The sequence below is a fragment of the Heterodontus francisci genome, chromosome 18 (assembly GCF_036365525.1).
Source record: "Heterodontus francisci isolate sHetFra1 chromosome 18, sHetFra1.hap1, whole genome shotgun sequence".
Classification (NCBI taxonomy): domain Eukaryota; kingdom Metazoa; phylum Chordata; class Chondrichthyes; order Heterodontiformes; family Heterodontidae; genus Heterodontus; species Heterodontus francisci.
Window position 1 is genome coordinate 89,429,847 of NC_090388.1, and position 16,343 is coordinate 89,446,189.

At 43.7% G+C, this 16,343-nt stretch overlaps 1 protein-coding gene across 2 annotated transcripts in view; it reads right to left on the reverse strand.

The window, feature by feature from the left end:
- The window catches only part of kdm5a (lysine demethylase 5A), a 390,488-nt gene that overhangs the window by 338,316 nt on the left and 35,829 nt on the right, over nt 1-16,343 (reverse strand). For both annotated transcript variants that reach the window (XM_068051114.1, XM_068051113.1), the window contains 3 exons: nt 12,843-12,965; nt 4,156-4,326; nt 3,000-3,056 (listed from right to left, as the gene is read on the reverse strand). In XM_068051114.1, the coding sequence (XP_067907215.1) occupies nt 3,000-3,056; nt 4,156-4,326; nt 12,843-12,965 (351 nt within the window). The remainder of the gene's footprint in view (nt 1-2,999; nt 3,057-4,155; nt 4,327-12,842; nt 12,966-16,343) is intronic.

Below are 16,343 nucleotides of genomic sequence, written 5' to 3' on the forward strand. Positions count from 1 at the left end.
GGATCACTCTGCGGCGAGCAGGCCTGAACTAGATGAGCTAAATAGCCTCTTTCTATACCGTAATGACTGACTCAAACAGCTGCTTACTAAAAACAAAAACCTGCTGGCAGGAACAGCTGATCAGATGGTTAGGAAGAAAATAAAAGGGCAAACAGAGCTGTTGTCTAACAGTGTCCCCACATCTACACTCTGGCTACTTGTGACGTTGGTTCTGTTCTCCCATTGCAATACCAGGGCTACCTGAGGGATGAGCAGCACTAGAAACAGGGAATGGGTGTCAGCCTTTTAATGTCCACTGTGACAGGCAGCAGCACATTTGGATTTTTCATTTTCCACTTTCCACTGACTGATCAGTGACTTCCATCACCAGGTGAGCATTTGTAGCACTCAAGTCTCTCCAAGTGATCGGGTGTGGGAAACACAACAAACGGCTGCAATCAGGGCTTGGTCAGCACCTCACAACAGCCCTTGAAGACAACTCACACTAGCTTGCTAAGTAACAATTGCCAGCACCCCCAGAGAAAGAGAAAGCCAGAGATACAGAGATAAAAAGAGAGGACAGACACATAGGTGAAGGAGCTTATTAGTTTATTTCCATAAAGCGCAAAACAGGCAGTCAGTAAACACACACTTAATCACAATTCTGCCCAAATAATGATTTAATTGTATAAGATCCACTCTCTAACTGTATCCCACTGTTACAAAATGTTGGGATACCTTACTGTACGTCACATTTATTGTGCCAAACTTTCCAGTTTTCTATTTATTTAACAGGTTAAGGAGTTAAAATGGGAAAAGCAAAAAGCACCAACGTATTGACAGCGTCACCAGCCATAACCATCCTCACTCCTTTTTCATCTTTTCTAACATGTAGTACAGGACGAACTAGTATAAACTAAAAGAGGAATCAAATAACTACTCTATAGGTCAAAAACATTTACACAAATACATTGAAAACTAAAACATCCAGTGGACAGAGAGAGCTCCCCTGCTCTTCTTCAAAATAGTGCCATGGGATCTTTTACATCTACTTGAGAGAGCAGATGGGGTCTCAGTTTAACGTCTCATCTGAAAGACGGCACCGAAGAGCGTTGGAGTGTCAGCCTCGATTTTGTACTCAAGTCTCTGGAGTGGGAGTTGAACCCACAACTTTGTAACTCAGAGGCGACAGTGCTACCAACTGAGCCATAACTGACATCAGAGAAACTGTGGAGGAGCAGAGAGATTGATGCATCCATACACAGAAATCACTAAAAGCTAACTGACTGGTACAAAAAGACTAATAAATTGTTGGCCTTTTTCCTCAAGGTGGCTGGAATGCAAGGAGCAAATGAAGCTTCAGTTGTGTAGAATCTTGGTTAGATTCCATCTGGAGTACTATGCTCAGTTCTGCCCATTACATCTCGTAAGCATATTGGTCTTGGAGTGGGTCCAGCACCGATTTACCAGAACACAAGGGCTAAGAAGGGATAAAATATGAGGACATGTTGCAAAAACTTGGCTTGTATTCCCTTGAGTGCAAGAAAAGCTGGAACATCAGTTCTGATGAAAGCTCACTGACCTGAAACATTAACTCTGCTTCTCTCTCCACAGATGCTGCCAGACCTGAGTATTACCAGCATTTCTTTTTTTTATTTCAGATTTCCAGCATCTGCAGTATTTTGCTTTTATCACAGATCAGCCATAACTGACTGAATGGCAGAGCAGGCTGGAAGGCCTACTCATTTTCCTACGCACAGGGTTGTGTTCCATCCTGTGAGGTTATTTTGTTTTTAATTTTTGAAAAATATATTCTTTCGCCAACACTGTAGTTCCTAATTTGCCTCAAAATAATAGTACTTGCTGCTCCTATTATTCGGCACAACTTTTAGCCAAGCAAAACAGGAAGAAGCCCTATGAGAAAATGAAGCTTCCAATAGGAAGCTCAGTTCTGCCACAATAACATTCATCAGTGGCTCAATAAGAGGTTTCAACTGCCATTAGCCCAGTTCAAAACATGGCAACTAAGGTCAAAGATTCATATTCAAAGCAGATAAATGACAGATAACCCAGATTTAAATGCATTGAAGACAAATGGGAGCCAGGATAACCAACCAGAAATTAGCCATTATCACAGGGTTTGAAATATAAGATCTTCCAGTGCCTTTAATTCAATGATCGCTTGGCATGGATAAGTAAATTTACATATAATGACTCTACCATTTCATTTTTTTGTTACATAGTGACATTTTTTTCTTGCACCCACCTCTTCCTGCCAGGTAATAGATAAAACTTAAGACCCTCATTACTTTTCTTGCCCGAGTCCTGCTCAGTGTCCTCTCCTCCTTCTAAATTGCTCTGACATGTTCTTCTACGTGAGATGCATTATGCAAATACTAATTCAGAATGTGGTTAACACTAAAATTTTCAGACGGCTGGGAAATTGCAAATCTAAAGGATATGTACAATATACAAGCAAGAAAATTGAGCATGCTACAAGGATGTCAATATTGAAAAACATTAAAGTCTGCAGTACAATCCCAGAAGACTTACAGGTTGATAGGTAAATTGGCCATTATAAATTGCCCCTAGTATAGGTAGGTGGTAGGAGAATAGAGGGACAGGTGGGGATGTGGTAGGAATATGGGATTAGTGTAGGATTAGTATAAATGGGTGGTTGATGGTCAGCACAGACTTGGTGGGCCGAAGGGCCTGTTTCAGTGCTGTATCTCTAAATTAAATTAAATTAAATAAAATAGAATAGAACTCCAAGAAGGCAAAGATGACAAGTGCCTCACATCAACAGAATGCTCTATTGCATTTTTGCCATGGAACACATTCCAAAGGAAAACCATGGCACATAAAAAGCCAAACAAGCAATCTCGTCACTTGTTCACTCCTAATGGCGGTAGTTTCAGCTACAAATAATGTCATACAGCTGGGGGCAGTGGGTGGAGGGAAGAGGCAGCAGTGAGAAGGAAGAGTAATATAGCTAATTAACCACAGAGAGGTTTACCTACCTGATTCAAGCTTTTCCCAGAACCAGGGAAGATCTGCATACAGGTGTCTTCAGCAGTCTAATGCAACCAGATAATGGCAGAATTAATGGACACAAACCAGCACCATGGCATATATCACTCTGCTGTGAGACCACTACCACTAGTAAATGCTGCAGCGTCCTTCAGGAATCAAACGATTAAGAACTTGGAGTGTTTTCAGTGAAAATGTTCCAATATCATAAATTAAAATAGCTGGCAGTTATTAACATTCTATGAAGAATCAGTTTTCCAAATGAAACCGAAAACATAGCACATTTCAAATAAAATTCCTTCAGATGAAGACAGCAATAAGAAAAATGGAAAGAATCCAACTGTTGTCATCCACTCCCAAGCAATCAGGCCCCAGTGACTCAGGAATATAAGGCATAGGGAGGAGAGGGGGAGGACAGGGCACACGGGGGGCTGGGAGCCTGCCCGGGGGGGGTGAGGGAGGTGGGAGTGAGGGGGGAGTTTCATGAGACGAGGGAGGGAGGGAGGGAGGGAGGGAGGGGAGGGGAGGGGAGGGCCCACGCAAAGGAGGGGAGGGAGGGTCGGGGGGGTGGGTCCGCACGAGGCGGGAGAGGGAGGGCGGAGCGGGCCCCTGCACAAGGTAGAGGAGAGGGGGAGTGGACCCCCAGACGAGGCAGCAGAGAGGGTGAGGCGGAGGAGGAATAGAGGGGGGAAGCGAGGCCCGGCGCGAGGCAGCAGAGGAGGGGAGGGAGCGGGGCCTGGCGCAGGGGAGGGGAGGGGCAGCTAGGAGGGGTGGGGGAGCGGGCACCCATGCAAGTTAAGGGTGGTGAAGCACGCCCGCACGAGGTTCGAACGAGTGAGCACAAGCTGGATGAGGAGAGGTCACTGAATGGTGCTGGACTGCTGGAAAACAATGCATGTGTTCAGACTGCACAATTTAAATGCAGCTCAGAGTCACAGCTCTGGGCAAAAATATCACATCCAAATTAGTGTGAGATGGAGGACTTCCAGCAAAAACCTTCATAAAAGACATGAAAGAACTAAGATCAATCCACCCAATTATCAGTAAGTTATCTCATCAGCAGCTCTGGCAGTTTGACTACTGTCTGAAATTGACTATCCGAATGCTGTTGAACCATGTCAAAACCTTTATGTTTGTTAATCTTACCGAGAGACTGGCTCCTGTCTGAAACAACTCATATGGATACAGAATCCTCTCATAATGCGAACGTAACAGCGAGCCAATGCCCTTTCCTTGGGGGTAACTCATACGACTGGCTACCTTTGCCCATTTTTTCTCCTTACACAGTATTTCAAATCCACCCTCACTTGCAACCACCTGCAGGAGGAAAATGCAATTTTAATACATAAATTAGGAGTAATACTGAACCATTCAAGAATAAATTAAACATAATCTGCTGCCTTGATGGCTCAGTGGTATGGTTACTGAGCCAGATGAACCAGTAAGATCCCAGATTAGACTTCTGTTCTATGCTTAGAAAACCTGGGCTCCTGACCATTGTTGCAATCCAATGTCTGTTCACATTCACTGCCTCAGCTTAATAAACAAGAACGATTAATAAGGTATCAGACTGTCAGCACTCAAAAATTTATTCATTTGTGGGCATCACTGATTAGGCCAGCATTTGTTGCTCATCCCTAATTACCCGAGCAAATTAGGGGTGATGGAGTGGCTTGCTAAGCCATTTCAGAGTCAAACACATTAGTGGGTCTGGAATGAGACCAGGTAAGGACTGCAGATTTCCTTCCCTAAAAGGACATGAGTGAACCAGATGAGTTTTTACAACAATCAGCCATGAAATGGTTTCATGGTCACCATTAGACTAGCTTTTAATTCCAGATTTATTAATTGAATTCTAAATTCACCATCTGCTGCGGTAGGATTCAAACCCATGTCTCCAGAGCATTAGCCTGGGGTCTGGATTACTAGTCCAATGACATTAACACTACGCCACCGCTTCCCCATTAGAACCTTGCTCACCATTTGCCAGCATCTTCAGTGGAGAAAAGTAGAAGGGAAAATACTGAACAATCTTAACCAAAGGAAAACTTATTTTAAAAGGATTCAGAGCTTTATGATCAGCAGCAACTTGTATTTACGTAGTGCCTTTAACATAATTAAATGTTCCAAGATGCCTCACAATGGTTTGTGCATTACCAAACAAAATACAACAGCGAGTGACATAAAACTGTTAGGAAAGAGGGCCAAAAGCTTGGTCAATACAATAGATTTTAAGAAGCATCTTAAAGGAGGAAAGAGAGGTAAAGAGGCAGAAAGATTTAGGGAGGGAATTCCAGAGCTTAGGGCCTTGGCAGCTGAAGGAACAGCCCCTTCTGCTGAAGCACTTAAAATTTAGAATGCTCAAGGAGGCCAGAATTAGAAGAGCGCAGGTATCTTTGAGGGTTGTGGGGCTGGAAGAAAATACATCAAACGCCAGGAACTCAATGCTTCAGAAAGCCTAAAAGGAGTATAGCAAGTGCATGGGTGAAATTAAGAAGTAAATTAGGAAAGCATAGAGTCAGAGTCATACAGCACAGAAACAGGCCCTTCGGCCCATTGTGTCCGTGCCGGCCAATAAGCACCTAACTATTCTAATCCCATTTTCCAGCACTTGACCCGTAGTGTGGCATTTCAAGTGCTTATCTAAATACTTCTTAAATGTTGGGAGGGTTCCTGCCTCTACCACCTCTTCAGGCAGTGCATTCGAGCAAAGAGAGGGCATGAAACAATACTGACAAATAAAATCAATGAAAACCCAAAAGATGTTTTATAAATACATAAAGAGCAATGGGATAACTAAGGAAAAAAGAGTAGGACCAAGAAACCAAAAAGATAACTTGTCATAGAGAGATAGAGAGATACAGCACCGAAAATGGCCCTTCTGCCCACCGAGTCCGCACCAACCATCAACCACCCAATTACACTAATCCAACATTAATCCCATTTTCCCTCTCACATCCCCACCTTCCCTCAATTCTCCTACCACCTACCTACACTTGGGGCAATTTTTTTTTACAATGGCCAATTTACCTATCAACCCACAAGTCTTTGGCATGTGGGAGGAAACTGGAGCACCAGGAGGAAACCCACGTGGTCACAGGGAGAACTTGCAAACTCTGCACAGGCAGTACCCAGAACTGAACCCAGGTTGTTGGAGCTGTGAGGCTGCGGTGCTAACCACTGCGCCACTGTGCTACCCTGTATATGGAGGCACAAGACATATGCATGGTTCTTAAGGAATACTTCGCGTCTGCCTTCACAAAAGAGAGGGACGAAGCAGACACTGTAGTTACAGAGGAGGAGTGTGAAATATTGGATGGGATAAGCAGTGTGAGGGAGGAAATATTAAAGTGTTCAGCATCCTTGAAAGTGGATAAATTACCAAGCCCAAATGATGGTAAGGTCGTCATGGTAATGGTTAACATGACTAAAGTTTTTGAGCCGGTAACAAGGAGGGTTGATGAGGGTAGTGCATTTGACGTAGCCCACATGGATTTTAAGCTAGGTTTTTTGGCAAGGTCCCACATGGGACACTACTCAGAAAATTAAAAGCTCATGGGATCCAAGGGAAAGTGGTAAGTTGGATCCAAAACAAGGTCTGTTGCAGGAAGCAAAGACAAATGGTGGACGTTTGATTGTGACTAGAAGGTTGCTTCCAAGGTGGTTCCAAAGGGCTCAGTACCAGGTCCCTTGCTTTTTACAGTATATCAATGAATCTATCTATCCCAATCTTAAATTTATTCAACAATGGAGCATCCACAATCCCTGGGATAGAGAATTTTTTTAGATTAGATTAGAGATACAGCACTGAAACAGGCCCTTCGGCCCACCGAGTCTGTGCCGACCATCAACCACCCATTTATACATCCTACACTAATCCCATATTCCTACCAAACATCCCCATCTGTCCCTATATTTCCCTACCACCTAGCTATACTAGTGACAATTTATAACGGCCAATTTACCTACCAACCTGCAAGTCTTTTGGCTTGTGGGAGGAAACCGGAGCACCCGGAGAAAACCCGAAAGATTCACAATCCTTTGAGTGGATTAATTTCCCCTCATCTGCCGAAATGTTCGGCCCCTAATCATGAGGCTATGCCCCCGTGTTTTAGATTCCTAATCAGCGGAAATAATCTCAGTGTCTACCCTATCCAGCCCCTTTAGAATCTTATATGTTATATATGACAACTCCCTTATCCCAGGGACCAACGAGTGAATCTTCACTGCACTACCTCCAATGCAAGTATATCCTTTCTTAAATGTGGAGACCAAAACTGCATACAGTACTCCAGCTGCAGTCTCACCAAAACCTTGTACAATTGTATCAATACTTCATTGTTCCTCTACTCCAATCCCCTTGCAATAAAGGCCAACATGCCACTTGCCTTCCTAATTGCTTGCTGTATCTGCATGCTAACTTTCTGCATTCTTTGTACAAGCACACCCAAGTCTCTATGAACATCGACACTCACAAGTTGCACACCTTTTAAAAAATATTTTGCTTTTCTATTCTTATGACCAAAGTGCATTACTTCACACTTCAATACATTATACTCCATTTGACATCTTGTTGCCCACTCACTTAACCTGTCTCTATCTCTTCGCAGCCACTCTGCGCCCTCCCACAGTTTACCTTTCCACCTACCTTTGTATCATCAACAAACTTTGATGCATTAATGTCTGTCTCTGCATCTAAGTCATTAATATAGATTGTAAATAGCTGAGGCCCCAGCACTGATCCTTGCGGCACTCCACTATTTACTGCCTGCCTACTTGAAAATGCTCCATTTATGCCCACTGGTTGCTTCCAGTCTGTTAACCAATCATCTGTCCATGCTAATAGATTACCCCAACTCCAGGAGACCTTATCTTGCCTCTTCACTTTTTGTGTGGCACCTTATCGAACACCTTTTGGAAATCCAGGTATACATCATCTACTGGTTTCCCTTTATCTACCCTACTAGTTACATCCTCAAAAAAGTCTAATAAATTTGTCAAACAGGATTTCCCTTTAGTAAAACCATGTTGACTTGCTCTAATCATTCTGTGTTTTTCTAAGTGCACTGTTAAGACTTCTTGTTTAATGCTCTCTCCAATGGTTAAAAAGGTATACTGGATACTTTCCTTTATTGGTCGAGACAGAAGAGAATAGGAGCAGGGTTATGCTAGAACTATATAAAATAATTAGACTGCAGCTACAGTTCTGGGCATCACATTACAGAAAGGATGTGATCGCATTAAGAGGGTAACATAGGAAATAGAAGCAGAAGTAGGCCATTCGGCCCTTCGAGCCTGCTCCGCCATTCAACTAGATCATGGTTGATGATCTACCACGACACCATTTCCCCTCACTATCCGCATATCCCTTGGTACCTTTAATGTACCAATGGGAAGCTAGGGAGGAGATTGCAGAGCCTTTGTCCTTGATCTTTATGTCGTCATTGTCGACTGGAGGATAGCAAATGTTGTCCCCTTGTTCAAGAAGGGGAGTAGAGACAGCCCTGGTAATTATAGACCTGTGAGCCTTACTTCGGTTGTGGGTAAAATGTTGGAAAAGGTTAGAAGAGACAGGATTTATAATCATCTTGAAAAGAATAAGTTCATTTGCGATAGTCAGCACGGTTTTGTGAAGGGTAGGTCGTGCCTCACAAACCTTATTGAGTTTTTCGAGAAGGTGACCTAACAGGTGGATGAGGGTAAAGCAGTGGATGTGGTGTATATGGATTTCAGTAAGGCGTTTGATAAGGTTCCCCACGGTAGGCTATTGCAGAAAATACGGAAGTATGGGGTTGAAGGTGATTTAGAGCTTTGGATCAGAAATTGGCTAGCTGAAAGAAGACAGAGGGTGGTGGTTGATGGCAAATTTGCAGATGACACTAAGGTCGGTGGAGTTGTGGATAGTGCCGAAGGATGTTGTAGGGTACAGAGGGACATAGATAGGCTGCAGAGCTGGGCTGAGAGATGGCAAATGGAGTTTAATGCGGAAAAGTGCGAGGTGGTTCACTTTGGAAGGAGTAACAGGAATGCCGAGTACTGGGCTAATGGGAAGATTCTTGGTAGTGTAGATGAACAGAGAGATCTTGGTGTCCAGGTGCATAAATCCCTGAAGGTTGCTACCCAGGTTAATAGGGCTGTTAAGAAGGCATATGGTGTGTTAGCTTTTATTAGTAGGGGGATCGAGTTTCGGAGCCACGAGGTCATGCTGCAGCTGTACAAAACTCTGGTGAGACCGCACCTGGAGTATTGCGTGCAGTTCTGGTCACCGCATTATAGGAAGGATGTGGAAGCTATGGAAAGGGTGCAGAGGAGATTTACTAGGATGTTGCCTGGTATGGAGGGAAGGTCTTACGAGGAAAAGCTGAGGGACTTGAGGTTGTTTTCGTTGGAGAGAAGGAGGAGGAGAGGTGACTTAATAGAGACATATAAGATAATCAGAGGGTTAGATAGGGTGGATAGTGAGCGTCTTTTTCCTCGGATGGTGATGGCAAACACGAGGGGACATAGCTTCAAGTTGAGGGGTGATAGATATAGGACAGATGTCAGAGGTAGTTTCTTTACTCAGAGAGTAGTAGGGGCGTGGAACGCCCTGCCTGCAGCTGTAGGAGATTCGCCAACTTTAAGGGCATTTAAGTGGTCATTGGATAGACATATGGATGAAAATGGAATAGTGTAGGTCAGATGGTTTCACAGGTCGGCGCAACATCGAGGGCTGAAGGGCCTGTACTGCGCTGTAATGTTCTAATTCTAATGTCTAGAAATCAACTGATCTCTGTCTTGAATATACTTTTTTTTTTATTTAGAGATACAGCACTGAAACAGGCCCTTCGGCCCACCGAGTCTGTGCCGACCAACAACCACCCATTTATACTAATCCTGCACTAAATTCCATATATTTCCCTACCACCTACCTATACTAGGGGCAATTTATAATGGCCAATTTACCTATCAACCTGCAAGTCTTTGGCATGTGGGAGGAAACCAGAGCACCCGGAGGAAACCCACGCAGACACAGGGAGAACTTGCAAACTCCACACAGGCAGTACCCAGAATTGAACCCGGGTCGCTGGAGCTGTGAGGCTGCAGTGCTAACTCTATGACTAAAGCCTCCACAGCCTTCTGAGGTAGAGAATTCCACAGATTAACCACCAGTGAAGAACTTTCTCCTCATCCCACTCCTAAATGGCATGCCCCTAATTCTGAGTCTGTGTCCCCAGTTCTAGATTCCAACACCACCCCCACCTCCACCCTCCCTGCCCGCAAGCCAGGGAAAACATCCTTCCTGCAGCTACCCTGTGAAGCTCTGTAAGGATTTTGTACAAAGGAGATTTACGAGGATGTTGCCAGGAATGGAGAATTTTAGCTATGAGGAAAGATTCAATAGGCTGGGGTTTTCTTCTTTGGAACAGAGGAGGTTGAAGGGAGATTTAATTTGAGGTGTATAAAATTATGAGGGTCCTAGATGGAGTAGATAAGAAGCACCTATTTCCTTAGCAGAGTGGTTAATTACAGGGAGAATAGATTTAAACTAGTTGGTATGAGGATCAGAGCGGAGTTGATCAATTTTTTCACCTGGATTGTGGTGGGGTTCTGGAACTCAGTGCTTGAAAGAAGGTAGAGGCAGAAACATTCATCGCATTTAAAAGAATACTTGCATATGTACTTGAGGTGCCAAAAGCTATAGGACTGCGGACCAAGAGCTAAAAGGTGGGATTACACCAGATCATTCTTTTTTGGCTGCCATGAGTGAGATGGGCTGAATGATCGCCTTTTGTACCATGGATTTTTCTATGTTTCTACAGAGATGAGCTGAAACAGAAGTGGAATTGGGCAATACTACAGGGGTGGAAATTGATAGTCTTCGTGATGCTGAAGTTAGGTGCTTGGAAGCTCCTCTCGAGGTCAAATATCAAGCACATCATCAGTCTCAGCACTCTTTCACTAATGTCCTATTTTGACCACTTTCTTGTAGAAATTATTCTCAAATTTGCCTTAACCTAACCCAATCTCAGTCTGTCAATATTTTACATCTTAATCGCCAAATCAAGAAAACATTTAAAAACCAGTGAAATACATATCATATTGATGATAAAAGTTAAGAGTTTTAACATCCTATTTCTTCATCTTATTTTCAATAGTTGTTAACTTTGTGATGCATTGAATTTGTCCACATCCTCAAATCCTTATGAAATCAGGCCTCTCAAAAGCAAACAGTTCAGACTGATAAACAGTTTCAACTAATGCAATTGTTACATAGAACAAACAAAATTCTACTTGAACACTGGAATAAAAAAGTGTCATGGGTGAAAGTCTGACAGTTGCAAATGAAGTCAAAACTCACAGAAAGACCTATACCACAGAGATACCAACCCTGAGAACAAGCATGGTATTTATTTTCTGATTCCCAACCACTGGTGTCAGGCTACCTGGCCTGTAGTTCAATGTTTTTTCTCTTCCTCCTTTCTTGAAAAGCAGCATTGCATTTGAAGAAGTTTCTGGAGATTGGAAGCTGAAGACCAGCCAGGAGAGCATAGGAATAGTCAAAAGCATGGTTGAAGGTTTCAAAAGCAGATGAGCTGAGGCAGGGGTGCAGTCGGGCGATATTATGGAGGTGGAAGTAGGGGGTCTTGTTGTCGAAGAGGATGTTTCATTGATAGCTCATCTCTAACAAAATACCGAGGTTGTAAACAGTTCAATACAGCCAGAGACAGTGGCCAGGGAGAGGGATGGACAGTGAGAGAATGGAGTGCATGGCAGGGCTTTGGTCTTCTCTATGTTTAAACTGAAGAAAATAGCAGCTTTTCCAGGACTGGATGCCGGACAAGCAGTCATGGAGGGGTCCAAGGATGTATCACTGGGTTACTCCAGATGGCAATGGTGCAGGGACAGGAACTGAAGTATTTGCAGGAGATTCTCTAGCTACGACTGGATAGGGAAGAATAGAACCAGGTGAGGGAAGTACCGATCAGCTGGACAGTGACTAAGAGACTTTGCAGGAGGAGGTTGATGTCAAATGTGTCAAAGGCTGCAGATAGGTCAAGAAGCATAAATCCACCAGTCACGTAAGATGTCTATGTGACTTTGGTTAGGCCTGTTTCAGTGCTGTGACAGGAAAAGAAACTTGATTGGACGGTCCAAACATGAAGTTGCAGAAAAAATTGACATGGATTTGTGAGCTAACGTATTCAAGGACTCAAGAGCAACAGGAGGCTGAAGATGGGGTGGTTGCTTGCAAGGGCAGAGAAGTCAAGCCTGAATTTTTTGAGCAGTGGGGCAACAAGAGATTTGAACGGAGGAGTACAGTACCTGAGGAGAGTGAGAGAGAAAGAGAGAACCATTTACAATGTTGGCTAGCATGGGGCCCAGGAAGGGAAACTTGGTGGTCAGCAGTTTAGTTGGAATAAGGTCACAAGCAGGAAGTGGACATCATGGACAAGAGGAGCTTGGAGAGGGAATATAGAGAGAGATAGGAGAAAAATAGTAGCTTGTGATTTTTGGATAATATAGAAGAAATTCATAATTCAAATTGGCTGCTTACGAACTGGAGCTTCTGAAACATGTCTAAACATGTGTCACGAGATGATGCCCAGTAAGGACTAGCATCATGGAATTTGGCCTGGACTACAACTCTGTCCAATGCCCACAATCAAAACTTGACAACAAGAGAAAGGGCAGCCTGAAATTAAGACACTACAGAGGCAGGAACAGGATCCTGCTGTATCGAGAGCATTTCAACTTAAAAAGCATGCTTCATTTTTGTCATACTTTCTGTGCACAAAAAAAAAACAGCAAAATATGTAGAATTGTTCCCCTAAGTGGGTTGAAAGCCTGACCTTACTGAGCGTGTATAAATCCAACATTTTCCTCTCCACATGTGGGATTTTCAGCGTGGATCCCTGCAGCTCCCAGAACTTGGCTATGTGATCTAGAAAGTTCAACTTCACTCGTGTTTGTGCCTGAAAGCATATAGCACCTTGAGTTAGGAATGTTATTGAAAATCTGTACACCAGAGAAATCATTTCACAGCATCATATTAACCTAACAGAACTTTTGCAACAAGTGATTATGAGCATTCACAAAAGAAATTATATAAAAGCCCTAAAGTAAAAGCTTAAATGAAAGTATTCAAAGGCAAGATAATTCAATGGGTAAAATCTATGTGAAATATACTTTATTTTGAACAACATATATTTCAGTCAGAGGAAAAAATGGCAAATTACAGAAAGCATTTTGAATGGTACACAGGGAAAAGATGGTAGTAACAGAGGCATGATTTTAGGAGGTGCAGACTTGCCTAGCATCTGCACCTCCCCTTTGGACCTAGTAGGCTGGTGTCCAGAAGAAAGACAAAAGCCTATACATCTGGGGCCTATTCAGTTGCAGGAGTTGCCAGAGGTGCTACTTTAGGAAAACACCAATCGCCTAATGGGACTCCGCTCCAAAATTTGTAAGGTTTGCTCCCTTAGCCATTAGCTCTTAATGTTGTTGTTAATGTTGAAGGCACTGACCGGCAGAGCCCAAGATCAGCACAAAAGTGGGTGTGATCTTGTCCTCCGGGTGTGCGAAGGGAGCAGCTACAAGTCACTGCAGGGCGGTATACTGATCAAAGTTACTTGAAATATCACAAAAGAGCAAAAGATTTTTCTCTCAAATCTGACTTCAAATTCCTGGCTTGACTGGACATCAAGATCACATTTATGTGCTGGATTACATTAGAAAAACGTAAGGCGCTGCTTCCATCTATAATCTGCTGCCATTTCTTTTTCCGATCTGTGAGCTGTGGAAGATATCTGGAAAAATCTAGATCTTTCAAACTTGGTTTCAAATTCTTGGACTTCTCTCAACTTCAAGACGACGCCTTTGCTCTAGACTAACACTGGTTTTAACGGAAGACCCAACTTCTGTCTGAGGGAAAAGATAAGAACATAAGAAATAGGAGCAGCAGTAGACCAAATGGCCCCTTGAACCTGCTCCACCATTCAATACACATGGCTGAGCTTCTGCTTCAACTCCTCTTTCCCGCACTCTCTCCACATCCCTCGATTCCCTGAGATCCCAAAACTCCAGCCTTAAATATATTCAACAATGGAGCATCCACAACCCTCTGGGGTAGAGAATTCCAAAGATGCACAACCCTTTGAGTTAAGACATTTCTCCTCATCTTTGCCCTAAATGATCGGCCCCTTGAGACTGGACTGTGTTCTAGATTCCCCAGCCAGAGGAAACAACCTCTCGGTGTCTACCTCATCAACAAGCCCCCTCAGAATCTTGTATGTTCCAAAGAGATCACTGCTCGTTCTTCTAATCTCGAGAGAGTATAAACCCAATTTACTCAGCCCCTCATCATAGGGCAACCCTCTCACCCCAGGAACCAATCCAGTGAACCTTTGCTGTACCACCTCAAATGCAAGTATATCCTTCCTTAAATATGGAGACCAGAACTGCACACAGTACTCCAGGTGTGGTCTCAACAAAGCTCTACACAGTTGGAGCAAGTTCTGATGAAAGGTCACTGATCTGAAACGTTAACGCTGCTTCTCTCTCCACAGGTGCTGCCAGACCTATTTCCAGCATTTTTTGTTTTTATTTTGGAGCAAGACTTGCTCATTAATATAAAAGCAAAATACTGCAGATGCTGGAAATCTGAAATAACAACAAAGTGCTGGAAATACTCAACCACCCTTTCAGACAGTGAGTTCCAGGTCCCCACCATCCTCTGGGTGAAAAAGTTTTTCCTCTTCTCCCCTCTAAATTTTTCTACCAATCACTTCAAATCTATGCCCCCTGGTCACTGACCTCTCTGCTAAGATGAATAGACCATTCACCTCCATGCTATCCAAGCCCCTCAAAATCTTGTACATTTTGATCAGATCTCCCTTCCACCTTCTCTGTTCCAAGGAGAACAACCCCAGCCTATCCAATCTTTCCTCATAGCTGCATTTTTCCAGTGCTGGCAACATCCTCGTAAATCTCCTCTGTACCCTCTCTTGTGCAATTACATCCTTTCTGTAATGAGGTGACCAGAACTGCACACAGTACTCACATTGTAGCCTAACCAATGAGTTATGGTTCCAGCATACCCTCCCTGCTCCATATCTCAGCTAATAAAGGAAAGGATTCCTAACCTTCTTAACCACCTTATCGACCTGTCTCCTGCTACCTTCAGGGATCTGTGGACATTCACTCAGAGGTCCCTCACTTCCTCTACACTCCTCGGTATTTTCCCATCAATCATGTATTCCTCAGCCTTGTTTGACCTCCCCAAATGCATCACCTCACACTTCTCCAAATTGAATTCCATTTGCCACTTTTCTGCCCATCTGACCAGACCATCAATATTTTCCTGCAGCCTACAGCTATCCTCCTCACTATCTACCACACAGCCAATCTTTGTGTCAGCTGCAAAATTCATGATCATGCCCCCTACATTTATGTCCAAATCGTTGATATATACCACAAAAAGCAGGGGACCCAGTACTGAGCCATGTGGAAGACTACTGGGAACAGCCCTCCAGTCAATAACACACCCGTCAACAATTACCCTTTGTTTCCTGCCACTGAGTCACTTTTGTATCCACCTTGCTGCATTTCCCTGGATGCCATGGGATTTTATTTTTTAACCAGTCTGCCATGTGAGACCTTGTCAAAAGCTAAAATCCATGTAGACCACATCAACTGCACTACCCTCATCTATCTTCCTTGTTACTTCTTCAAAAAATTCAATCAAGTTGGTCAAACAAGATCTTCCTTCAACAAATCGATGCTGACTATCCTTAATTAACCTGTGCCTTTCTGTGTGACAGTTTATCCTGTCTCAGAATAGATTCCAATAATTTGCCCACTACTGAGTTTAGACTGACTGGCCTGTACTTATTTAGTCTATCCTTCGCTCCCTTTTTAAACAGAGGTACAATGCTAGCAGTTCTCCAATCCTCTGGCACCATACCTGTATCCAGTGAGGACTGGTCAGACCCTCTGCTATTTCCTCTCGCGCTTCTTTTATTTTTATTTATTTAGAGATACAGCACTGAAACAGGCCCTTCGGCCCACCGAGTCTGTGCCAACCAACAACCACCTATTTATACTAACCCTACAGCAATCCCATATTCCCTACCACCTACCTACACTAGGGGCAATTTACAACAGCCAATTTACCTATCACCTGCAAGTCTTTTGGCAGTGGGAGGAAACCGGAGCACCCGGCGAAAACCCACGCGGTCAGCGGGAGAACTTGCAAACTCCGCACAGGCAGTACCCAGAATCGAACCCGGGTCCCTGGAGCTGTGAGGCTGCTGTGCTAACCACTGCGCCGCCCTTTAATAGCCTAGGGTACA